The 25,879-nt window shown below is 39.6% G+C and overlaps 1 protein-coding gene across 2 annotated transcripts in view; it reads left to right on the forward strand.

Annotated features, from left to right (window-relative positions):
* SLC7A2 (solute carrier family 7 member 2) overlaps positions 1 to 25,879 on the forward strand; it is a 66,339-nt gene that overhangs the window by 34,263 nt on the left and 6,197 nt on the right. The window contains exons 2-11 of one of the 2 annotated variants that reach the window (XM_036085014.2): positions 7,884 to 8,274; positions 8,752 to 8,907; positions 12,355 to 12,520; positions 13,899 to 14,032; positions 15,069 to 15,291; positions 17,192 to 17,331; positions 20,393 to 20,495; positions 21,881 to 22,086; positions 23,114 to 23,280; positions 24,046 to 24,154. In XM_036085014.2, coding sequence (XP_035940907.1) covers positions 7,899 to 8,274; positions 8,752 to 8,907; positions 12,355 to 12,520; positions 13,899 to 14,032; positions 15,069 to 15,291; positions 17,192 to 17,331; positions 20,393 to 20,495; positions 21,881 to 22,086; positions 23,114 to 23,280; positions 24,046 to 24,154 — 1,780 coding nt within the window. In that variant the 5' untranslated portion in view covers positions 7,884 to 7,898. Of the gene's footprint in view, positions 1 to 7,883; positions 8,275 to 8,751; positions 8,908 to 12,354; positions 12,521 to 13,898; positions 14,033 to 15,068; positions 15,292 to 17,191; positions 17,332 to 17,582; positions 17,720 to 20,392; positions 20,496 to 21,880; positions 22,087 to 23,113; positions 23,281 to 24,045; positions 24,155 to 25,879 lie in introns of both variants that reach the window. The other variant, XM_036085016.2, reaches the window with a different exon arrangement.

Consider the following 25,879-nt stretch of genomic DNA (forward strand, 5'->3'; position numbering starts at 1 on the left):
CCCCAGATCATACTTTGTTCCTTCTCTTCAAGCACTGCCTGGCCCCATTGACCACTCTTTTCCTTCCTCAAAGGCTCACTCCCCTTTTGGGTCAGAACTTCCGGTTCCTTCTACCACTCTTGTCTCTTCTTCTCAGCCCCTCTATGGGTTCTTCTTCTTCCCATTCCTTAAATGTGTGGATCTTTGGTGTTTTGTTCCCTTCCCTTCTCATATACAATCTGTCACTGGGTGATATTGTCCATTTAATTTCCTCTCTGTGCTGGTAATTCTCCTATCTCCTGTCTTCTGTCTTCTTAAGCTTTGTTGACCATGTGACAGTCCCATACAGATCTTAAAATCAGGGTGGTCAGAAAGAAACTTTCTCTCTTATTCCTTAAGTAAAGGACACACAAACCATCTAGAAACCATGGGCCCAAATTCCAGTCACTAACTTCTGTATCCTTCACCTCCTGAACAGCTCAGAGATCATTCATTTCCCTTCACCCCACTGCCTTCACTCTAGAGCAGGTCAGAGTCCCTTGTGCCTTGATCATTTCAGGAGCCTGGTTTCCTTTCTTCCTAACTCCAGTCTTGATCTTTCTCATCCCTTCCCTATAATACAGTCAGAATGATAGTTGTCAAGTTGTATATCTGGCCTAAAGTCCTTCAGTGATTCCCCCACTGACCTCAGGATAAAGTTCAAGCTCCTTGCATGGCCTAGGGACCCCTCTGCTTACCCCATTTTCCTAGCTTCTCCTCAAGCCCCTAAGCTCTATGGTATATTGAACCAAGATTTTTCTTCCGCCTTGTAAAAAGCTGTGTCTTTCAGGTAGGTGGGTATAAAGGACAGGCCTAATGCATATTCCACTCAATGAGTACCTTATTGGAAAAATATCTGAACAAATTAAGTTATTCCATCAGATTACCTGCTCTTGGAAAGAAGAGGGATTATCAGGAAATTCACCAGAAATGGTAAGAAGTAGCAGAAGTCTTGAAGGGTTGAAATTGGGAGTAGAGCCCCATAGAGTAGGACCTACTGATAACACCTTCATTTTCTTTAGTAGCTTCCAGTTTCAAGGAACAGAGACCACTCAAAATAGCTTATGTGAACAGCGAGTTTGTTGAAATGACTCCGGGGACTCTCACACACCCAACATCAGGAAGGACGGCAAGGCCTCAGGGAAGAGAGAAGTTGACCGGCGCGTTCCCCTCTGTGTCTCCCTGCTGGGGTGGCAGGCCCCTCTGCTCTCTTAAATCACTGCCGTCTGGCTTCTGCTCTCAGCTACTTGGTTTCCACATAGTGTCAGCCTGGCTCCCAGTCTGCACGACTTCAGCCTGAGCACTGGACCAGCTGACCGTTTTAGTTGTGATATTCAGGTTTTCAAGAAGATTGACTGAGCGTACCCGCTCAGGGGCCTGTCTCTGGTCTGGTTATCTGTGGCTTGGGGCAGGGGGGGCGGGATGGACAGTGCTGTGGGAACAGATCCTCTTCCTTCTTTCAAGGAGGTGTGGGTAGGTGGGTCATGACAGCTCCTTTGCAAGGCGGTGGGACAGCCTAGTTAGTGGCTGTGAATAAAAGCTTCAGAGTCATACCTGCTGGGTTCATCCCTCGTTCCACCTGCTAACTGTAATATTGCCCAGCCTTTCTCGGTCTCTGTTTCCTCATCTATGCTATGAGATTCAGAGGAGTCCTGATCTTTTTTTTTTTTTTTTTTTTTAAAGATTTTATTTATTTATTTGAGAGAGAGAGAATGAGAGAGAGGAGGGTCAGAGGGAGAGGCAGACTCCCTGCCGAGCAGGGAGCCCGATGCGGGACTCGATCCAGGGACTCCAGGATCATGACCTGAGCCGAAGGCAGTCGCTTAACCAACTGAGCCACCCAGGCGCCCACAGGAGTCCTGATCTTATGCGGATACTGTGAAGATTCTTGAAGGAATAAACTAAAAGGACTTAGATCAATACCTGGCACATGGGAAATGCTGAATGAATGTTAGTTTTATTAGTATAGCACTTACAGACTTGGGATGGGTGTGAAACCACTTTGGAAAGGGCCTCTCCTGATGTTGGAAATGGTACGTAGAAGATGACAGGGCCCAGCAGAGGACACACTTCCTTCCCTAGCTGCCAGGGGAGAGAGAACAGGTGGTACCCTCTGGCATTCAGAGTGATTTATTAGCCAGGGATTGCTAATACCTAACGGGGATGGGCATCTGCCTGGTGCCGAAGTGTGCCACCAAGATCCTTGATGGTGGAAGTGAGATGCTGACTGGGCAGATACTCTGGTTACCAAGGTGCTGAGGACTCTGGTTTCTTTTCTTTTTTTTTTTTTTTTTTACTTCCCCTCTATTCCAACCCTGAAAACTGAAGCTGGAAAACTTAATGTTTTAGGTTTTTTTAAAAGATTGTATTCATTTATTTGAGAGAAAGAGAGTGAGTATGGGGGGGAGGGCAGAGGAAGAGGGAGAAGCAGGCTCCCCGATGAGCAGGAAGCCCAATGTGGAGCTGATCCCAGGACCCTGAGATCATGACCTGAGCAGAAGGCAGACATTTAACCAACTGAGCCACCCAGGCGCCCGTGGAAAACTTAATGTTTTTTTAGTTGCTCTGCATCTATCTCAATGAAACGGCAAGGGATACCTTATTCCTGGATTTTTGCCTTTACTAAATAAAGATAAATGGGTTCACATTGTAAAGTACCAGCTACCTTTGCAAACTCTATCAGCTGTTCATTTATTTGTTGGATGTCCTTAGGAAAGATGCTTGTCTCTGTCTGGATTTTGTATCAGAAATTATGAAATAGTTTAACTTCCTTATAGTACTGATTTGATATAAAAGGGAAGAAAATATAAATGTCATTGCTACGTTGATTATTGGCCTGAATTGGGTGATTGATTTTTACTTATTTCTGCATTTGTGTTCACCTATCTGGAGAAAATTCTGGAAGAAGATATTGTTCAGAAAATTTGATTTGGAGAAAAGATAAGCTTTGGACCAAATGTAAGTGAAATGTATATGAAAAAGTATTTTTGTTTCTCAAAACAAGAAAAGTTTTAGGTTTGAATGCAAAGGTTTGTTGTTGTTTGTTTTTGTTTTTACTAACCAAAGTGAACAGTTAACCATTTTCGATGATCTCTTATCCTGCGTTATATTTTCAATATATTTTTTGAGAAATTAATCTCTTAAACATACATAAAAAGAATGAAAGTCAATAATTTAATGGTATTATGTCCGTATCCCTCTTCTCCTTTTTGCTAAATTATTTAACCTACAATATAATTTGAAAATATGTTTTTGAGCTTTAAACTTGTAGAAATATAATTGATACGGAGCCTGGAGATTGCAAACCCCAAAGCTCTAGTTCAGAAGAGAGAAAATCACAATGGGGCAGAGATCCCAGTTCTTTACAAGGTTTAATTCCTTTCCCCCTGTCAGTCCAGAAACTGAAAATGCAGATTGTCTCATCATGAAACTAGCAACTCAAATGAGGCAAGAAAAAGTGGTTTCTGAGCAGCTAATTTGTGGAGGATTTGTTGGAAGGCCCACCCCACTGTCTAGCTGCAGCTGTTTTTTCCTGTAAGATTTATTGTCAGGACCTGCGATACTGACACAGAGGATTAAGTGTGAGATTTTGCTTTACTTAGGGGAGGAGAGGAAAGATTCACTTCTATGAGACTAAATACTACATCAAACGTTTGAACACAAGTGAAAATCCAGGATTGACTTTTGACTGTATTTAGCAGATTCTAAAAGATTTCTGTGGTTAGTTGAAGGGAAGTCTGCTCTGGGGCATCATCATATCCTCAGAGCTAGGAATTTACTTGACCTAAAATTCTCTGTCAAGTTTGTAGCCTGGGTTGGAGAATTTTGAGAAGGAGGTGATTCCAAGTTGCTGAGGAAGTAATTTAGCTTTCTGGCAAGAATTAATAGGGCTCCATCAGGGAGGTAGGTGTCTTGAAACAGTTATACTTAGGGTTAGGGGCGAGGGAGGGACTGAGGAAGATCTAACTGTATCATCGAATTCATTAAATTCGCTCAGAGATTTTTCTGCTAGAGGGTATATGGTAGATCTCTCCTAACCCTCCTTTGGTTAATAGCATTTTCAAATCTAAGCTTTCTTTCAAAAGTCTTCTCCAAAAGCTTAGATGATTGTCCTTTACTATATATTTCTGGAGGAAATAATAATCCTCGGTCACAATAGCAATAGCTCACAGTGGATATGATGGTGCAGATCATTGTCTGCTCTTGGAAAAACTGTGCCCTCCAGACCAACGGAATTACCTTCAAAATTCCTGCATATTCTACCTGCATCATTATTTGTTGATGAGACAACCCACCAAAGCCCAGGCAAAGACAGTGGATACAGACCTGAGTCAAAGGATATGTATGAATGGATTTTGTTTGTCAGCAATGAAAATAACTTGGAGAAGTGTGATAAAGTTATCATAACCATCTCCCATAAGGAGCCTATCTTTTTAGGAAAAGGAAAAGTTATAAATATATGTAAATATCAAATTCTATCACTGAGAGTAAGTACAAAAAGCTTTTGTTCCCTCATTCCCTTGTTGCCCATTCTACCTTCCTAAATCAGTCTGTCTCCACAAAAACATAATTTACAAAAGCACAGGGTTCTTTTTTCTTTATTGACTAAACACTGTGTGATATACCTGCCAGGATTTAATATATGTTTGTTTAATAATGATTCATTAAGTTGACCCAGGATGTTTTTACGTTGCTTTTCTCTCATCCCATTATATTTCTGCAAAATTGGTTTTGTGTCATAGCTTTTGCAATCAGTATTTTATCAGATAGGTGTGCGTAGTTGAGGCTGTTTGCAAGGGACATTGTGTAACTGGTTCGTTTTGAGAAGAGTTTCTGACGTATGCATTTCTGTTACTCAAAGCAAATGAATGCCTGACAAGTGGCAGCTTTGTTGTATTTCCTCAGGGCAACGTAGAAAAACTGAACATAAAATACTTTCCATTTTTAATACACAAGAGGCAGTAGCTCCCAGATCTCATCTGATTAAAGCTGTACATTTCTGTAAACCCTTCTGCTTCCTATGTAAACAGGAAGCAAATTCATTTTTCTGTTGACAAGATGAGGGTCACTCATGTATTGATTTTGGGTAATTGTTCATGAAATTTTCCCTATTTTTCACGTTTCTAAGAGGTATGTAGTATTGGTTGGCTGGCTTATTCCCTTTCATTTTTATGGTGGATTTTGTGTGCGTTTTTTTGTTTTGTTTTGTTTTTTAGAAATTTCACAAACAACATTGTGGCCATATTACCAGAAAAAAAGAATTTAAAAAAATAAATAAAAGCTCCCCCACAATCCTGCCACTCACCTTTCTTCTTAGTTTTCCTTGCTTCCTTCCAGATTCTTTCCCCTTCAGTATGTAGTAGCTGCAGAATTGGCATCTTTTATTCATAAAATCTGGGGTTGACCAAGTACTTTATCAAGAGTGTTTCATTTGGGGAGCCTGGGTGGCTCAGTTGGTTAAGCGACTGCCTTCGGCTCAGGTCATGATCTTGGAGTCCTGGGATCGAGTCCCACTCCATCAGTCGGGCTCCCTGCTCAGCAGGGAGTCTGCTTCTCCCTCTGACTGCCCCCCTCATGTGCTCTCTCTCTCTCTCTCTCATTCTCTCTCTCTCAACTAAATAAAATCTTTAAAAAAAAAAAAAAAAGAGTGTTTCATTTGGTTAAGTGACAAACAGGGGTGCTTCATTTTGCCTATCACTTGTTCCCTAAAGTTGTAGATGACATGTCCCCATTCTCACATGATCCTAAATCATTACTAAAATTTAGTGGTTCTTCATTTCTGAGCACTTTTCAGTTGGCAGGGATCCCTACTTCATCTCTGCACACCTCTGTATAAAAACACTTGAATGATCCGGAAGGTCAGCATTTAGTAAACGCCTTCACTTCCCCTGTCCCCATCTCATCTGGTCTTTCTATAACTTCACCTTTTCACTTCCTGATTCGTTCTTAAGCAGATCACTTTCTCCCTTCTGGTTGTGTTATCTGAGATATAGCTCTTTAAAGGCTAGGTAGGGGTAGAAATTGACACACATTTGATTTAGAGAAATATTAGGTTTTGACTTGGGAAGCTAGAATATTGGCAAAATTGGAGATGTCATGTGTATTTGCAAATTTTTCAACAAGTATTTGTGAAGTGCCTGGCTCGGCACTCTGTCGGGTGGTATGGACGACACCTATGTGTAACACTTTATTTTTACCGTCAAGGAACCTTTCACTCATTTTCCTGTATCTGTGGGATTTTTCTCTACATTCTTTGAACTAGCTGCTTTTGAAGTCAAGCACTTGCATTTACATTGATACGTGAGTCATGTTCAGGGAACTAGCTTTCTCCACGAGGTTTAGTGTAAAACTGGATTATTCCTATTCCAGAAATGTCTGTGTCTCTTACCAGCATCAAGTCATTTAGATTTAATATAGAAAATTCGTCTTTATTATTTTTCAAATACAATAATTTTAATAATGGTTGTCTTTTATAGATAGGAAGGATGAGAAATGTTCAAGGGTTTATTTTATAGGATAAAAAGCTCTAAGTTCTTCAGAGAAGATGCAAAGCTATGACCTCCTGAGGTCAGGTTATTGATAGTGACTATAACATCTCTGTCCATCATTGTGCAACAGAAATGGCAAACATGACTCTGAACTTCTGAAAGTTAAATACGCTTAATTTTATTGACTGATAAGCTGCATATACTATTATATTCCCTATTCTTCAGTTATTTCCCTGTCTGCTGAGTTATACATCTCTATAGACAAGGCCATGTAGGGTTTTTTAATTTTTATAGATCTTTTGCATGTAAGGTGTACATGTTTACTAGAGATAATTTAGAAATACATATTAGCAATATAATACATATTCTATGAAATACATAGAAGTAAAAATTAGCTCCCCACCCAAAGATCATCACGGTTAATATTTCGGCATTTTTAACTTCAGACTCTTTATTATAATGCATGTATATTTTTTTCCTTACTAGGATCCATGCTTTGTTTTATAACCTGATAATTTTTTTCAGTGTTAGGTTGTTTGGGCCTGTAGGATATGGGGAGAATGTCTTTCTATCTTATTCATTCTATTTAAAAAAGAACACATCATATTTGGCATGGACTTGGGGCTTATTTATCTATTTAGAATTCTCAAGTAAATGTAAATAAGCATGTGTGTTTTACTACAAATTCATACTCAGAGCATTGCCGAATAGCAGTTTTATTTAGAAAAATCCAGGTATGTTTTGGGGGGAGTTTTTTTTTATTCTAAAAGGTTCACATGGTTTCACATTAAAATGAAGAGACTGAAATATAAACAGACCTAATGATGGCGTCTTTTACCTACTAGTAGACAATAACTAGACTGCAAGCCCCTTATGCTGGAGATGGTAAACACGCAGCACACCATTCTAGACATATTTCTTAGCACAATCCCTGGCATGTAATAAGGTGTAAAAAATAGGAGTCAGATGAATGATTGAAGAAAAGATGAGGTAACTCATCCCCTTGTTTGTGGTGAGGACAAATGAGCTGTGTCCTGGAAGAGATTTCTATCAGCCAATGTTTAAAAATTGTAGCGGCACAAATGAACCACAGTGGCAAATCTATTGAATCACCCAAAGCTTCCACTCCTTTGTTCCCCAAATAAGCCATTCTTTGCAGTCCCTTTTAAAAGGCCGTGTATGATTAGTGAACTCTAAGAAATTCACAGCTTTGACTTCTTCCACCCTCTCTCTGATTGCTCTAGGTGGCATTTCTAGGAACAAGTAAAACAAAAACAGAACGGTGCCGGTGCTGAACCTTTGTTGAGAAGCTGGGTCAATCCTTGGAGGGATGATGGTTCCCGAAGTGCTTCTAACCTCCTCCCTTCTCTTCCCCAGGCTACTCTCTTCAGAATGATTCCCTGCAGAGCTGCGCTCTCTTTTGCCCGATGTCTGATCCGAAGAAAAATCGTCACTCTGGACAGTCTAGAAGATTCCAAATTATGCCGCTGCTTATCCACCATGGACCTCATTGCTCTGGGGGTTGGAAGCACTCTTGGTGCTGGGGTTTATGTCCTTGCTGGAGAGGTGGCCAAAGCAGATTCTGGCCCCAGTATCGTGGTGTCCTTCCTCATTGCTGCCCTTGCTTCCGTGATGGCAGGCCTTTGCTATGCTGAATTTGGGGCCCGAGTTCCCAAGACTGGGTCTGCGTATTTGTACACTTATGTCACTGTTGGAGAGCTGTGGGCATTCATCACTGGCTGGAATCTCATTTTATCTTATGTGATAGGTATGTTGCAAAAAAAAAAAAAAAATATCAATCTACTGTGTGGAATGGTAGAGCTAGAGCTCCTGAGGCAGAGATCCTTGTAGGTCTGCATTAGTTAGTGACTGTGTGATCATGAGTGAGTTACTCGATCCCTGTGTGTCCCATTTATCTCACCTCTAAAGTGTCTCCTAATCGCAAAATGCAGTGATTCTGCTTCATCTCTGAATATGCTTCTGAGTGAGTTTGGAAACCTGCTTTAAAAAAAACCAAAAACCATAGTTCTTTAATGCAGATAAAGTTAGCTGATTCCACACTTATGGACGTGATTGGCTACTAATGTAGAACTGGAAAATTATCGAGATAATTTTATATGTGATTCAAATTTTCAATTCTGTCTGAACTAAACCGTGTTCATCCTAGAACAGAGTAGCAAAGGATGTCATGTTCATCTTCTCCCAGTGACCTGTATATTCTCTGAATGCTCTGTGTTTTGGGAAGGTACATCAAGTGTTGCAAGAGCATGGAGTGGCACCTTTGATGAACTTCTTAGCAAACAGATTGGCCAGTTTTTCAGGACGTACTTCAAAATGAATTACACCGGCCTTGCAGAGTATCCTGACTTCTTTGCTGTGTGCCTCATATTACTTCTAGCAGGTAAGGAAGCCAGTTGCGCTCCACCCTGAGATGAGCCAGACTAACTATCCCAGGAAAATAAGTTACCACTGGATTTGGGGACTGAGTTCCCAAGACAGGGTGGCATATTTATATGTTTAGGTTACTGTTGGGTATCTGTGGGCCTCATCACTGGCTGGAATCACATTTTTTCTTATGTGATAGACATGTTTTAAAAATAAATCTAAATTTTGTGGAACAGTAAAACTAACACTTCTAAGTAAATGATACTTGGAATGCACTAAAGAATAAAATAAGGCACATCGTTATAATACCAATTGGAGATTTGCAGGAATGGCAGTGAAGTTTCAATAAGGAAGAATGTATAATTTTTGGCCTTATTTTATCTTGTTAGCCTCAACTAAGGATATTTGCAAGCATACTATTTCTAGAAGAATTTCTGTCTATTCATGCCTTCATCTATGTAATGTAGTTATTTAGCTGAAAAGGAAGCATATTCAAACCATCTGTCATTTTTTAATGTAGACATTATGTAGACAAACATACTTGTTGCTAGAATTTTCCCATATTTTACAGTCATGTAGCATAGTAGTTTAGAAAGAAAGGCACAGGAATTAGAATGAGAACAACCAGGTTTTCAGTCCTACTTTGCCACTCACTATCTTTGGAACATTGAGTGGCATAATCTTTCTGTGACTCAGTTTGCTCATCCATAAAATGGGGATATCAGTGTGTATCTTGTAAAGACTTCTTGCCCAGTATATAGGAAGCACTTAGATGGCAGACAGTTTTATTTTGTAGGCATAGTTAATCCCTGCTGCCACCTTATATTTGTTTTAATTATGTAAACATTTTCTATTGTGATTGCCATTCTCACCTGCACTCCTGCTCAACCAATCAAGGATTTCACTAAGAATAAATACTGTATTCTCACTTCCTACCTGATATCCCCTGGATAATCTGTCCCTTGTTTTCCTGTCCAGCCTTATCTCCAGTTACTTTCTCCCTTGCTTACAAAGGTCTGACAAAAATATCTTTCTATCATGAACTTTTTACTTGTAAAATTCTATGATTTAAAAAGTAGCTTTACCCTTAAAAAAGTCATTCATTAAATATTTCATGTAGGGTTAGGAACATGAACAAAATTTATAGCTCTAAAATATTTGGCATTATACCTGTAATGTCAAGGAAAATTACAACAATTGTTTCTCAACAGGTGATAGATTTCATTTGTTTTGCTTTCTAAACAGCCTAGCTAACATTGAATTAGTTATGTCATATTTTATTTAGGGATGGTTTCAATGATCTTAACATATTCAGCTTTAATCCCTAAGTGATGAGAAGCATGCAGCTGTGACACAGTTAGAATCATGAAAGTCCGTGGCAGGACTCGGGCCTTGGCCTGCATCATTGCCCCACGTCATTGACCAGTGTGTTCTTATTTTAAGTGTAGGCTAAGCTCATGCAATAACTTTGTCCCTAGAATCTCTGAAGATCAAAACCTTTGATTATAAATTTTGATTCATATTGTAATACCAAATGTCTTGTCAGCTGAAGCTTTTGCTTTATGAAAGACACAGGGAAGTGGCTGCAATATTTAGTTGAGATATTCATTGGTCGTTAATCCCAGAATAGAGAATGCACATGGGGTATTGGGAAATTCTCATAAAACGTGACAATGGCTTTGTTATTTTCTAAGCAGATAGCGGTATAGTGTACAGTGTGTATTTCCAAAGTGTGTAGGTGTATAGTGGTTTCTAGTGCTACGGAACCAGTAATTATACCATTGATGCAGTGTCCTTTCTCTCATTATAGTTACATTATTGTAAAATTCTGGGAATTATACATGTAGAAGAATGAAATTCAGCTTTCCTCATCTCTACTTGGGTAATTTTGCTTATTTGATCCTGGGTGGTGTGGATTTGTGGAAGAAGCAAGTAGAGATATATGGCATAATCTCTTCATCACAAGTAACAAGTAAACTTTCTTTGGTCCATAATTCATATCCTATGTAAGATGGATTAAAGGTAAAAATGTGATAGGGGTGCCTGGGTGGCTCAGTTGGTTAAGCATCTGACTCTTGATTTCGGCTCAGGTCATGATCTCAGGGTCGTGAGATTGATCCTCACGTCAGGCTCTGTGCTGGGCATGGAGCCTGCTTGAGATTCTCTCTCTCCCTCTGCCCCTCCCCCACCACTTGCAACTACTCTTTCCCTCTCTTCTCTCTCTCTCTAAAAAATATGCACACACACACACATATGATAAATACAGTCATGAAAGTACTAGAAGGAAACAAAGATAAATGTTTTGGAGTTAATATTGGGGAAAATCTTTCTAAAGGTAAAAACTAAAGAGGAAAAATTTATGTTCTAAAACTTTCATATATATATATATATATATATATATATATATATATATATATATATATTCAATCCTAAGAGTAAAAGTAAATGATAAACTGGGAAAAACATACGCAATACATGACAGAGAGCTTATAGCATTATTATATAAATAAATCTTACAAATTGATATAAATAGAATAACCTAATAGAAAAAAATGTGCCGCTTCAGTGGGGCCAAACTTTTTGGAGAATATTTCTGATAATGTGAACCAAAAACCTTGTATGAAAGGACATATCCTTGATATGGTATTACCTTATAGAACATTATTTTAAAGCAATAATTAGAAAGTGTACAAAGATATTTATATAAAGGATGATGGTGTCAGTACTATTTATAGTTGTAAGAAACTAAGAGTTACCTGACAGTCTATAAATAAGGGATTATAGTGTTTTCATATTGTAGAAGAGTATGTGGTTGTTAAAAATGAGGTTATCTATTTGTCAGCATGAAAATGTGTATGTATGTCTGCGTGTGTGTGCACGCCGAAAATTCTGGAGAAGAGACTATATTTGATCTTTATTCCCTTCATATTTTTGCTGTGTCTTCAAATAAGTTGAAAAGGAAATTGATTACTTTTACAATCAGAATATAAAATAAAGCTATTAAAATGGGAATCAATTAAAAAATATTATCTTTTTTGGTGAGACAGTTGAAGAATTATTTTATGTATTCTGTACATATGAAGCAGACATATGATTGAGCTTTTATTTTCAAAATTTTGCAGCCACTAACCTTGGCTTTTTTAGAACAGCATTGCGTTAAAATTCAGTTACTTTATCTCTACCTACCCACTGATAATAAGAACCAAAGTTACTAGATTTATTGATCTCTTGGAATGTGGTGTCTCCAGGCTATGAGCACCATCTGCCTTCGGCAAGCAAGTTGGTTGTATTCAGGAGATCTTGTGACAGGTGAGTCAGAACTTGCAAGAGAAAGGGATAAATGTAAGTTAAATACATGGATGCTGGTAAAATAATATCCTAAAGCCTGTAACTGCCTCAAAATGCCATTGCTTTTACTAAAAGTTGGGTAAAAAAATTAAAATACCCATTCTTTTTTCCATAGGTCTTTTATCTTTTGGAGTAAAAGAATCCGCTTGGGTGAATAAAATCTTCACAGCTATTAATATCCTGGTCCTTCTCTTTGTTATGGTTGCTGGGTTTGTGAAAGGAAATGTGGCAAACTGGAAGATTAGTGAAGAGTTTCTCAAAAATATATCAGCGAGTGCCAGGTATAATATTTGGGCTTTTCCCTTCTTATTTTGAATGTGTTTTTGTCTTTGTTTTTAATTTGCCTGCTCTTGTCTTACATTTTCCTCTATAACAGTGGTTCTCAATTTTTTTTTTTTCTGCTGTGGAGACATTTCTGAGGGTCTGGTCTATTCCAAGATTCTTTTTTTTTTTTTTTTTTTTTTAAGATTTTATTTATTTATTTGACAGAGAGAGACACAGCGAGAGAGGGAACACAAGCAGGGGGAGTGGGAGAGGGAGAAGCAGGCTTCCCGCCGAGCAGGGAGCCCGATGTGGGACTCGATCCCAGGACCCTGGGATCATGACCTGAGCCGAAGGCAGACGCTTAACGGCTGAGCCACCCAGGTGCCCTATTCCAAGATTCTTCTTCCAGTCTCCCCCCAGACATAAATACGTAAGTGTGCTCACTGTTGAGCAGCTATCTGAAGCCAAGCAGTGGCTTGTTCCTGGCTTCAAGCCGTGCAGGAGGTATAGGAGAAGAGAGAAGTGAGATCCTAACCATTGGAAGGATGCCTCTTCCCCCTCCAAAGCTTTGCCACCTTTGCAAAACAATGGATCTCTTTGAGTCATGCATCCCTTAGTTCTTCCTTTGGGAGGACCCTTTGGTTTCATTGCATTCTTTCAGCCTCTTAGTAATTTCCAGGCCTTGATTTGTGGAGACCGTCATTGGTTGCATAAGCAGAGTTGTCCCTGCATTTTGCTTTTAACCTGGTAGTCTCAAAAATTAAATTAGTAATAATTACATATAAAAGGTTTCATCATAAGATTTATATTAATGTTCTGATGTGCAAATAAAAAAGTTTACAGAAATGTCTATTACGTGAAGTATCACTACATGTTTTTCTTTACATACGTTGTTTGAAGCCATTCTTTTGAAGCAAAAAATTAGGAACTTCTGGTTTTATACAATTTTTAACATGTAATAAAATATCCAACTTCAATATTATTAATCAAGCCTAGAGAATTCGATTTCATCTTTTCAAATGTCTTATTTGTAAAATTTTTAAATGTGCAGCCTGCCCAACTGTCCATGAGAAGAGGTTTTATGTCTTTATTTCAGAGCAGGGCCCATATATGGTGTCTCTGCTCTCACAGTCCTGCCTGGCTGTGAGTTCTAGCCAGAGTGGAAATGGGCCTTGTGCTTATGCTATTATTGATCAGCCTCCAGTTGAGTGTTGACAACCCAAGAGGGTGCCATTGTTGGGAACACTGCTACACTCCCTAAGACAGGGTAAGAAAAATCAGGATTTACATTTAATTTTATATTTGTTAGCTTCAAAGAGCTGGTGAACACAATAGCCTTCCAAGAAATGGTTTTCTGTGAATATGACTTTGCATTATGCTTGCTCTCTTCCTTAGAGATCTGCCTTCTGAAAATGGAACGAGTATCTATGGGGCTGGTGGCTTTATGCCTTATGGCTTTGCGGGAACTTTGGCTGGGGCTGCCACCTGCTTTTATGCCTTTGTGGGATTTGACTGCATTGCAACAACTGGTAAGGGAAGAATCTTGGGTCTATGTGGAAGGAAAGGTGTTCCTTGTTCTACAGGAGTACCCATTGGTGGCAGCAGAGGGTCAAGAAAAGAGTGGGATTTGGGGTAATACGGGCTGGTTCCAGCCCCAGCTGTGACACCTTCCGAATATGATAAAAAGAATCTTCGTGAAACTCTCTGAGCCTTGGTTTCCATTAATTGGTAAAGTGGGGAGAACCAGGACCTACCCCTCATGCTCATGGTATGAAGGTTACTTAAGATACGATACACATAAAAGATTCTTTGCAAGCTGTCAAGTATTTTATAAATGTTAGTCGTAATTACTGTCCTTAACCTTCAGTCTGGAAGTAATCTCCAGTACTATCACAATGAGTAACAAATGATGATCACGCTTGTAAATTGTCTCTTCTTTAGTACGACAAAATAGACTGTGGCATTTCTTTTCTCTTTATCCTGTACAACAAAGTAATCATGCCAGAATCATTCTCTAAATGCTTCTTCTGGGTTCAAATTACTGTATGGCCTTGTAATTGGCCATTTTGGGACACTTCAAATGCCAAATCTTATTAGATTCAAGGACTATTTTTGTGTTGAAGCCAGAGTTTAATATAAATTCGTGCACTGGGTAGAAAAAGTTTTATTTTCATATTTATGGAAGCATTCCTATTTAAGGGCCCACAGAATGCTATGACAGTCATTAATTTCTGTGGATGAATCATTTTCCAAATAGATTAAGACTGCCATACTATCCTGAAATATTTAATAGCACTGGTATAGCATGTCTTTTCTTTCTAGAAGTGGGAAACTGACCTGCATGATTTCTTGCTTTCTCTTTTTGCCTCTAGAAATTGGAATTTTGTATAATAGCATAGTACTCTCAAGAAGAGAGAAAATTTCATGTAGAATACATGGAGCAAGCTAAGAAAGCAGAAGAACAAGAGCAGAGTGAAATGACTATGAAGGAAAAGAAGAATCCATGTTGTATCTATTAATGTTTCATTAAAGATGCAAATAAATCTTTTGTTTATATCTCCTTAGGTGAAGAAGTCCGGAATCCTCAGAAAGCTATTCCTATTGGAATCGTGACTTCTTTGCTTGTTTGCTTTATGGCCTACTTTGGAGTCTCTGCAGCTTTAACACTTATGATGCCCTACTACCTCCTGGATGAGAGAAGCCCGCTTCCGGTAGCATTTGAATATGTTGGATGGGGTCCCGCCAAATACGTTGTGGCCGCGGGTTCTCTCTGTGCTTTGTCAACAAGGTACATCAATCTCATTGCCTCTGACACTGGGGCTGTGGGCAATACCGCCAAGTAGTCCGTGTTTAAAGAATTGCTTTTAAAGGTTTTAAAAGTAATCTTTATATAAGGAATATATTATGCAACTATGTCTTCTCTGAATAGTTTGACCAGAATTGCCACATACAAATCTTAAGTGATAAAAACTTTTTCACCCATCAGTTAAAAGTCAGTTTTTCAAGATAATGACGGTCCAAGCTTCAGTAGAAATGTATATGGCATCGGTACACACAAACACATACACGTACATGTATGTCACGCATATTTATATATGTATGTATTATAAAACGGTAGGATGCTTATACTAGCTTGTTTCCGGGCCGGCTGTGGAATTACTTAAAGTGCTACAGACAGCCAAGACCTTAGGTGCAGACTTGACATTTTCTGCTGCCTTTTAAAATAGTATCGTGTCTATGTGACTGGGGGCTATATGCTGTGACATTGTTCAGTATAATGTCTTTTTATTGTGAAATACTGAGACTTTTTCTCTTGGTACTCATCAGAGTGAATTTGGTCTAGAAATAGAAATTACTGTTCTGAAATTAATAGTGGAAGTTCATATGATATCTATGTGGAAAGCAAAGAGTAGTTGCAGCTCACGTACGCAGATTTGCAGTAGCGACTTGTTTTAATACTTGAGAATTCATTTCTCAGGTTCCCTGAGCTACTCACATTTCAAATTAACATGTGACCATAAGATATTTCGTTCCAGTTTATACCATGGTATCCCGTAGGACATTCTTACAAAGAGAAAGTTAATCTCTTTGCCTAATTGCTAATTTTTTAAAGGGAAAATAATTTTTTGAAAGTCTAAAGTTGGAAAAAGCAATCTTTTTATATAATTCATCAGCCTAGCTTTTATTCTCTCTCAAAGTCTTGTTTATTTTCCATTCAAGATAATATTAAGCAGCAATTAGAAATTTACCCCCATTGGTTTCTCAGCCATCTGCTATTCTGAGGTTTGAGGTTTATTCTGAATAATTTCAAGTACTTTCAAGAATCTGAACTATGAAGACATCATGTCATCATGGTCTTAAGAAGATAGAAGGACAAAGATTTATTCAGGGCCAAGCTCAACCCAGCTTTATCAAAAGATAAAGAAAATGCATTTTTAAAATAAAATATTTTACATATTTTCTCTTAATGGTTATTTTTTATAACTAAGTCACGTATGGAATGGTGCAGCCAGTAAACACACGAGAAATTTGAAACATCTAAAGCAAAGAGTGTTTTCTTAAATTTCACTGCTCCTGACTTTTAATCGTGGCTACTTCTATGTACTAAATTTACAGTGAGTTGTTTTTTTTTTTTTTTTACCCTTTCTCTCTTGATTATCTTATGCTGCTGGGTATTATTACTGATTTGATGAAATATCAGGCTATATGAGGAAAAATAATGATAAAATAAATAGAAGAAGTTTGTAATTATCGAATAAATGAAGTGACTATACCATGCAATTAAATAACCTAATCCCTTCTTTAATTTCATATCAGTTTAGGAATTTTAATTTCTGAGTTATGGCCACTAAAAATGCCTCAATGAGACGATTGGGTTTGGTTTTCTTAAGTCTTAATTACTTAGTTTTAATTCAGTAATAATTTGTGGGCATGCATAAATTACTCGCAGTATTGCTCTTAGTCTGGTAAGTGTGCTGGGCAAAATGTCTGCAATAGAATAATAAGTAGCACAATGGTAAATATTGGCAAATATTTTTAAATGCCCAATCATAACACGTTTTAAAAATAACAAGACTTTGTAATCAGAGCTGTGACGCTGAGTTTTATCCAAATACTTAATTTCTGTTCTGAGATGTAATCTTGCATGAATGTGTTTGCCATACTGCATGTGTTTGCTTTTTATTCAGTCTTCTTGGATCCATTTTCCCAATGCCTCGTGTAATCTATGCTATGGCGGAGGATGGGTTGCTTTTCAAATGTCTAGCTCAAATCAATTCCAAAACGAAGACACCAATAATTGCTACTTTATCATCGGGTGCAGTGGCAGGTGAGAGTTGACTTTTTTTAAGAAAAGGGGGATCTTTTCTCCATCAAGGATTCTGAAGAGTAATGCAAAGTTAGGCAGTTTTCTGTCTTTATTTACATAAAGGTCAATAACTTGTTTGTGAATGTTTTCCTATTTTGAATTATTTTGGCATAGGTTCTGCATTTTAGTGTGTCCGGTCTTTACCTGTGTATACCTGTCTAGAATAATGCTTGCAATAACTCACATGTGGATTATGAATTTTTCTGTTCTAGTCTTCTGGGCTCTATGTTTCCTTTACCCCGAATTCTATTTGCCATGGCCCGGGACGGTTTACTGTTTAGATTTCTTGGCAGAGTGAGTAAGAGGCAGTCACCAGTTGCTGCCACGTTGACGGCAGGGGTCATTTCTGGTAAGCTTTACAAACACAGGAGTCTTCAACATTGGCCTTGAACATTTTATGCGCATGCATGGACTTATAAAGAGGGTCTGCTTGCTGTGCATGTAAGTTAAGAAAAAGAATCACTGATAAATGAGGTTATGAGAATTGGGATCTGGTAATTGTGGTGGTGGTGGTGGTGGTGTTCTACTGAAATTCATTCTTAACTGACCCGTGGGGACTTTTGTTACTATTTTGTTATTTTAACCTTTTGGGTTTCTAACAAATGTGCAGAGGGTTGTAATGGTTCTTCACTGTATTTTTACTCATTTTTAATTAAGTATAAGAAATGTCAGGGTAACTGATACTTGGCTGTAGTAATCACTGTCCTTGGTGTGGGGTTATCTAGATGCACATCCGAGACCACCACGGTTCTTTAAGACTTACTAACAACTATTTCCTGTTAGACCCCATTAGGAATCTATTTTTGCTTTCAACAGTTTTGATACTTAACTCATGTTAAAAAAAAAAAGAAAAAAAAAAAGAAAACTCCCAGATGCCCACCTTTGGGGATGTCAGAACGTCTTTGTAAAATGCCGTTGGCCAGATTCTTATTCCATGCAGAAATTTTCAAGAGATTCTCCAGACCGAGAGAATGGCCGTAAAGGTCCTGTTAGAGAAAGCAAGAGAGAGACTTCATCAAGCTTTTTAAAGCTATTTTGGTAGTAGAAATTCAATCCAACACTGATAACTTCGTTGAGACTCTGAATTTGGGGGAAATTACAGAATGATAATGCTTAATTATGTATGAAATGGTATTTTTTCAGAGTCGGAAAGTATTTCCCTCAGCAACTTCACTTTGTCAATGTTTTCTAATAAATCTGGCACTTTATTAGACATACATTAGAAGGTCAAGTCCCTTATTTTCTTAGTGCTTAGATTTCTGCCCCCATGAAATGAAGGTTGCACTAGATGATCTAAAGCCCATTTTATTATTAAACAGTGGATTATTAAAAAGAGTTTATAAATCCTGGGCGCCTGGGTGGCTCAGTTGGTTAAGCGACTGCCTTCGGCTCAGGTCATGATCCTGGAGTCCCTGGATCGAGTCCCGCATCGGGCTCCCTGCTCGGCAGGGAGCCTGCTTCTCCCTATGACCCTCACCCCTCTCATGTGCTCTCTCTCTCTCTCTCATTCTCTCTGTCTCAAATAAATAAATAAAATCTTTAAAAAAAAAATAAAAAATAAAAAAATAAAAAATAAAAAGAGTTTATAAATCCTGACAAAGGATCACACATTTTATTTATTCCATAAAAACGTTTATATTTTTTTTTCCCGGTGAAATCTTGCCCGGTAATACTCTATTTTGTATTCAGAGCTTTAAAAAATGTATCCTTCTTTCTTCAGGAAGAATTTGATTTGGCAGTCTAATATATTGACATTAATAACTAACAGAAGATAATTGTAGCAGAAGGCTTTTTTTTTAACATTCTGAAATATTATATTTTTGTTATTTGTACTCCCTCACCTTACTTTGCTCGTTTTTAGCTTAGATCAGAGAGCTTGTCTGGATAATTAATCATTTTCTTCTCTCTTGGCTACTTATTTTGCTACTTGTAGTTCTTACAAAACATTGTAATTTTAATCTAATGTATAAGTATATTAGCAACAGAAGGTTTTCAAAGTAAGGCATGAGATGTATTTAAAGAAACCGTGTGATATTGTAGAAGGAGCACGGGGAAGTAGGGTACAGATAGACTTTACCTGGAACTCTACTGCCCCCTCATAGTTGTCACCATGCTAAGTTAGCCTGTCTATAAAATGAGGAGCATAATCTTATCAGGTCAGACTATGTGAAATTGCTGGTCTCAGGGTCAAAACCAGTCAAATTCTGGCCACTGCATTTGGTTAAACCTATATAATTTCCTCTGTCTCGGAGGATTATTGGATCAAAGATAAATTGAGATCACAGAGACAGCATGTGAATGGAATGTGGTGTTTCTACTGAGGATGATAGGGGACAACTATGTGGGCAAGTCAAGTCATCACTCTTTGATGTTTCAATGGAGAAAAAAATTGCTCAGTGCAAGTTCACTCTTCAAATGGAAAAGTATATTTTGCGTCAGAACATTACTGAGATTTGAGTGTGAGACATCGATTCATCTCTCAAATCTAGTCAGTCTTCTCGGAGTGTGGAGTTTTATCCAATGTAGAATTTTGCCTCTATCAGAAACATAATTTAACTGGAAATTACTTTGTTTTGTATGTGGCATAACTCAAAATGCAGATGGAAGTTGAAATGATTATGTAACATCTATAATGAAAGATCTTCTGTTTGAATTTTTTAATGGTTGTTTTAAAAAGACTTAGCCAGTATTTCTGAGCCATGTTTTTCTTTTGAAACATCAAAGGAGAGTACTCTGTCGTAGAATGTTTTCACTTTTTGTCAGGCCAATATTTTTTAAATAATCAAAGTAGAATGTGTTTTATACTTGATAGATGGTTGAGGGTTTTTGAAGTTTTACTAGCAGTTTATATGACCCAAGGGTCATCTTCTTAGCTGTGAGAAATATATTTCCTATAGTTTGTTTGATTTATCATGGATACTGGAACCATAAAAATGCCAGTTGTCCCTGACTTGGAAGTTATCAACTGTATGGAGTTTTGTCATAGGTCTTTTTTTTTACCATTCTCTTCTTTTCCCAATAGCTGTGATGGCATTTCTCTTTGACCTGAAGGCACTTGTGGACATGATGTCCATTGGCACTCTTCTGGCCTACTCTCTGGTTGCTGCGTGTGTTCTCATCCTCAGGTGAGTGTCCTCGTTGGTTCTCAAGGGTGTGTGTCGTGTGGGGCCCAGGGAATAAAGAAAATTAGGACTCACCATCCTTGTTTCCAAGGAGCTAGTGGTCTCACAGAGGTGAGAGGCATGGACAGAAAAACATCAGTATAAAGTATAATAAACGTACTTAGTCCTTAGCCAAGAATTAAATACAATTGATAATTAGTAATAAGTTGGCTTAATCTATATGAACAGCAAGTTCTTATAATGTATGAAAACACTTAAAAATATTATAGTTTTTTTCCCAGTATCTCAGCTGCTAAGATTTTATAATAAAGATTTTACTTGGTGAGGCATACACAGATATATATAAAGGATGTTTATGAAAAGGTAATTTACCAGAGTGAAAAAATTGAACGGAGCCTGAATATCAATAGCAGAATAGTTAAACACATAAGGGTGCATTTATTCAGTGGACTCTTTTTCTTAGTTATACTTAATTATGTGGAGAAATGTATCCGATTCAGCAAAGCTGTATGCAGTGTCTGAATTTATTTAAATTATAACATAACTTCACACGAAGAAGTCATTTTGCATCGATATACACATACATGCACTTACGCCTGGTTGAAATTGTGCCAAAATGTTGGCAGTGATTAACGCTGGGTTTGTAGTATTGTGGGGGTTTTGATTTTCTTCTGTATGTTTTGTGTATTTTTTTTTTCTCAGTGAGCCCTATTTCTTCTTTAGACTGAGGACAAATGTTACTTTTAAATTTAAGTAAAGGCTGCTCAGAGGGAAAGAGACCACAGTGAGGGGACTGGGGCAGGTCCTCGGTGGGGCAGAGCCTAGGAGGTGATGAGGGCCAGTATCCTGACGGAGGCTGGAGAAGAAGAGGATACGTCGAGAAAGGGACATGGCAGGGGCGGAACGGAGTTCGTCAGGGTTACACTGGAGGACTGAGAGAGGAAGTTGAGGGACGCGAGGCCAGAGAGGCAGATTGCCGGAGGCAGCAGATGCCAGCCTGAAGACCGGGTGTCATTCTGAGGCTGCTGCTTAGCCAGACTTTCTGTGCTGTTTTCTGGAACTGCATTTCCTTGGACACAGATATTTCCAGGCCAATCCCCCCGTGTCCCAGTTGCCGTGGGTGAAAAGGTCCCTCCCTTCTGCATCTCATATGTAACTCTGCACGTAAATGACCGTAGAGGGAATTCAGGGGTGCTGCAGGTTATCTCATGGAGCAGGTTTGTGGCCTGGCTCAGCCCGCTCTGGGGCGCGAGTCATGAGAAGGGTCAATTCACTGCCCCAACGGGGACCCTGTCAGGTGTCTCACCTCAAGTGTTCGGTGTTTGCTTCCTTTGGGCCAAGTGTCTGTCTGAGAATAAAGACACGGACTTTTGTTTATTTGGGGCCAGGTACCAGCCCGGCTTATCTTATGAGCAGCCCCAATGCTGTCCTGAGAAAGCAGCTGTGGGGCCGTGCGGCAGTGCTGCCTCGAAGAGCAAGTCGCAGGCGGCCGTGCTGCGGGGGCAGGGCCTCAGTCTGCGCATGCTCGTCAGCCCCGCGGCTCTGCCTACACAGCAGTCGTCCTCTCTCGTGAGCTTTCTGGTAGGATTTCTTGGTGAGTCCTCTGCGCTGTGTCCACTCGGAAGGGCCCCGGGTGTGCGTCGGTGGAGCAAGTATGATGTGAGAGAGGACAGAGGTCTTACGTGGCCTTAGCATATGCTTGCCACTGCCCCAAGCCCTGAAATCTCCACCTAACCGGTCGCTAGGAGCTGAGACCATATAGTAGCAGGACACATGGGTCCTGTCATCGAGGAAGAAAGGAAGAAGTTCCCCGAGGTGTGAGTGGCCCCCGTACAGAGAGGGTCCCTCTCAGTGGCAGTTAGGGGGTTCCCTGTGTGCAAGCTTCCGGCCAGGAAGACCTGCCAGGAAGGAGACTGGGAGACAATACAGAACATCTTGTTTGCTCACTCACAGTTACATAATCAGTCATATTTTCAGCAACATTCATTGAGCACCATCAACGTGTCAAGAACTCTGTGGAGCCCTTGGGATGGCAAGAAAGATGGTCCTTGCTCTCATTGGGCTTTGAGGAATGGGATTATCGGTGGCAAGCGAAGGGAAGTAGAGGCTTCTCTAGAGCACAGAGGAGGGACCCTGAATGCAGACGTGATGGTCAGGAATAGGCTGGGTGGGTGGTGATGTCCCCTTCTGAAAGAGGGCGAAAAGACACAGATCATTGATTATTTGTTTGCGTGAACAGTGTTTACAAGAGCAGAACACAGACAGACTTGCCGTTTCCCATTTGAAAAAAGGAAAATCTCCACCCCTGACATTATCACGTTCAATCCCTGCGATATAGTGTGAGAATGTAGCGAAGGAGGAGCCCGATGACATGTAGGAAGGAAAAGCAGGCTGGTAGTGCTGAGGGGGGAGGAGGAGACAGTCATGAGTAAGCGAGCGGTGGTTCTTAAATTGGTGCAAACAGCCATTTTCTCCCATAATGAAAACGAAGAATCGTAGTATTTGACAAAGAAGCCATGGGAAGACCTTGATATCTTATCACAAGAGACTGCTCGAGCCAGGGGAATCTGAGTGAAATGTGCCTGCTGATTTTGTGTCACCTGCATATCTCACCTTTGCAGCATTTCTTGTTTTGGGCCTGAGTATCTTGACCACTTACGGAGTCCAAGCGATTGCCCGGCTAGAAGCATGGAGTGTTGCTCTTCTTGTCCTGTTTCTTGTTCTCTGCATTGCCGTTGTGCTCACCATTTGGAGGCAGCCCCAGAATCAGCAAAAAGTAGCCTTCATGGTATGAATAATGAACATTAGAGATCCTCAATATTATCTGGTGTGTTAGTTTTGTAAGTTGTTTTTAAAAAGAAAGAGAGAAAAAGACACTTCTGACGAAGTTAACCAGTGAAGAACAAGAGTGTCGCAGTTCTTTGAGATGTTCTTTTTGTCATAAGGATTCTCCCTACATGGCTTCTCAAAAACTCGAATATGCTCCTATCACGTTATTATCTATAATGGTAAACAAATTTCTTGTCAAGTAATCTATAGTATCAAAGAATAAGTAGAATATTTTATTTTAGAAATTCAGTCCTCTTGCAAGAAGACTATTCCCACCAAAAGCCCTTCTGCTATAATTATTGTGTCAGATTTGAATGAGGAGCAGGTTTGGACTTGAAGAGAGCTTCCTGGAAGGATCCCTCTCAGATGTCATGTGTATCCAGACTTCCAGAGGCATGCCCTGTTGACATCTGAATGAAACCAGTGAACCCTAATCTAAACCAAACCCTACTGCCAATTGCATCTGGTGATGATACGGATGTTAGCGGGCCAGAGAAATCCCCTGTTGCTTTGGGCTGCACTTAAGTAGAATAGACTGTGACGCTCCCTTTAGTAGCCTCTACAAGAATGATTTTTTCTTCTGGTTGTCCTTTTTGTAAGAATATAAACTTACTGACACAGTGTGAAAGAATATATGTCAAATCAGTTGTCACCACGTTGAAACAGTCTGAGGAATGTACTTTCCAAATTTGAGTACATTTAAGAAGATATTTTCCTCCCTTAGGTTCCTTTCTTACCATTCTTGCCAGCCTTCAGCATCCTGGTGAACATCTACCTGATGGTCCAGTTGAGCGCAGACACTTGGATAAGATTTAGCATTTGGATGGCACTCGGTAGGTTTTTTAATGTTTTAGCTTTCTGAGCCATGGTTCTGTCTTCCCCATTTCATGCTCTGTGATTACAGAAATGCATCCCCTCCCCCTTCTTGGAAATAAAGGGTTTTTGTCAGTTTCTTCGTTTCCCAAATTTTAGATCATCTGAGTCCTTACTTCTCCAAATGTTTTCAGATACCTTTTTTTTTTTTTAAAGATTTTATTTATTTATTTGACAGAGAGAGACACAGCGAGAGAGGGAACACAAGCAGGGGGAGTGGGAGAGGGAGAAGCAGGCCTCCCGCGGAGTAGGGAGCCCCATGCGGGGCTCGATCCCAGGACCCTGGGACCATGACCTGAGCCGAAGGCAGACACTTAACGGCTGAGCCACCCAGGCGCCCCAAATACCTTTTTTTTTTAATTAAATTCTCCCAGGAACCCTGTAGAACCCTGTAGATTCTGTTTCTCCAACTTAATGGGTGAGAAAAAAAGCCCCCAAAAGTCAAGGGATTGAATATGTGGATGGCAGTGCAAGACTCTGATTCCAAAGCCAGTTCTTTCCAGTGTCCCAGTGGATTTCTGAAGACATTTTGAATGAGCTAAGAGCAAAAAATTTCTTTTGTTATCTAAATTTCTTATTATTTGAACCTTGGGATTTAGCATTAAATAAGAATGGTGAGCTTATTTATATCTCTACTACATGGTTTTTTATTATGATTCCTTTCCCATGTGAAAATTGAGTTAGAAAATGAGAGTTTACATTTGGTGTAACTAAAGCACTGAGCAGTTGTCTTTTTTTTTTTTAAGATTTTATTTTATTTTTTTATTTGACAGAGAGAGACACAGCACATAGAGAGAGACACAGAGAGAGGGAACACAAGCAGGGGGAGTGGGAGAGGGAGAAGCAGACTCCCCACTGAGCAGGGAGCCCGATGTGGGGCTCGATCCCAGGACCCTGGGATCATGACCTGAGCTGAAGGCAGATGCTTAAGGACTGAGCCACCCAGGCCCTGAGCAGTTGTCTTAAAAATGTGAACAGACATGTCTGTAAGGTGAAGCAGGGAGAAAGGAGCACTAAGTCTGCATTGGTTTGGGTCACCTGAAGAGCTGAAGAGTGTGCTTTTTGACAGTCCTCCCATTGGCTTAGCAAGAATGAACCTAAGTTCATGCTGGTGTATGTAATTGTTTGCTTTGGGTAGAAATTAATTCAATTTCAATTTAAGCCACCAATCCACTTGAATTGATGAGAGATTTAACCGCTGTCAGTTTTGCTCATCTCCCCATACCCACACTAGAGTTTTGCCCATATTTGGGGACCTTACCTTGTGCCAGGGAATTGAGGGTCTGGTGCCTTGGGTCACAGGCTATCATTCCACACGGGTTACACTAGTTTGTTCTCTCTTTTGGTCACAGTGGCCACTTCTGGTTGGTGGCTCTGTTGCTTCTCTCTGCCATTCAGCTCCACACTCTGGGATGTAACCATGCAGCCTGTTCCTTTGGAGTCCGGCCCACGTGCTCGCAGGGAGCCGAGTCCAAACCCATAGAACTCACTCCCCTCCTCTGAGCCCGGAAGAATCTCTTTTGAATCTGGCAGAGAACTTCAGCATGCTTCCTGCCTTTCCATGAGCCCTTGCTTCTCTCCTCAGACATAGACCACTATGGTTTAATGTACTTGATCTTGGTTAAGAGCATGAACTTCGGAGCCAGACTCTCTGTGTTTGAATCCACCTGTGCCATTTATTCACC

This window comes from Halichoerus grypus, chromosome 3 (assembly GCF_964656455.1).
Source record: "Halichoerus grypus chromosome 3, mHalGry1.hap1.1, whole genome shotgun sequence".
Taxonomy (NCBI): Eukaryota; Metazoa; Chordata; class Mammalia; order Carnivora; family Phocidae; genus Halichoerus; species Halichoerus grypus.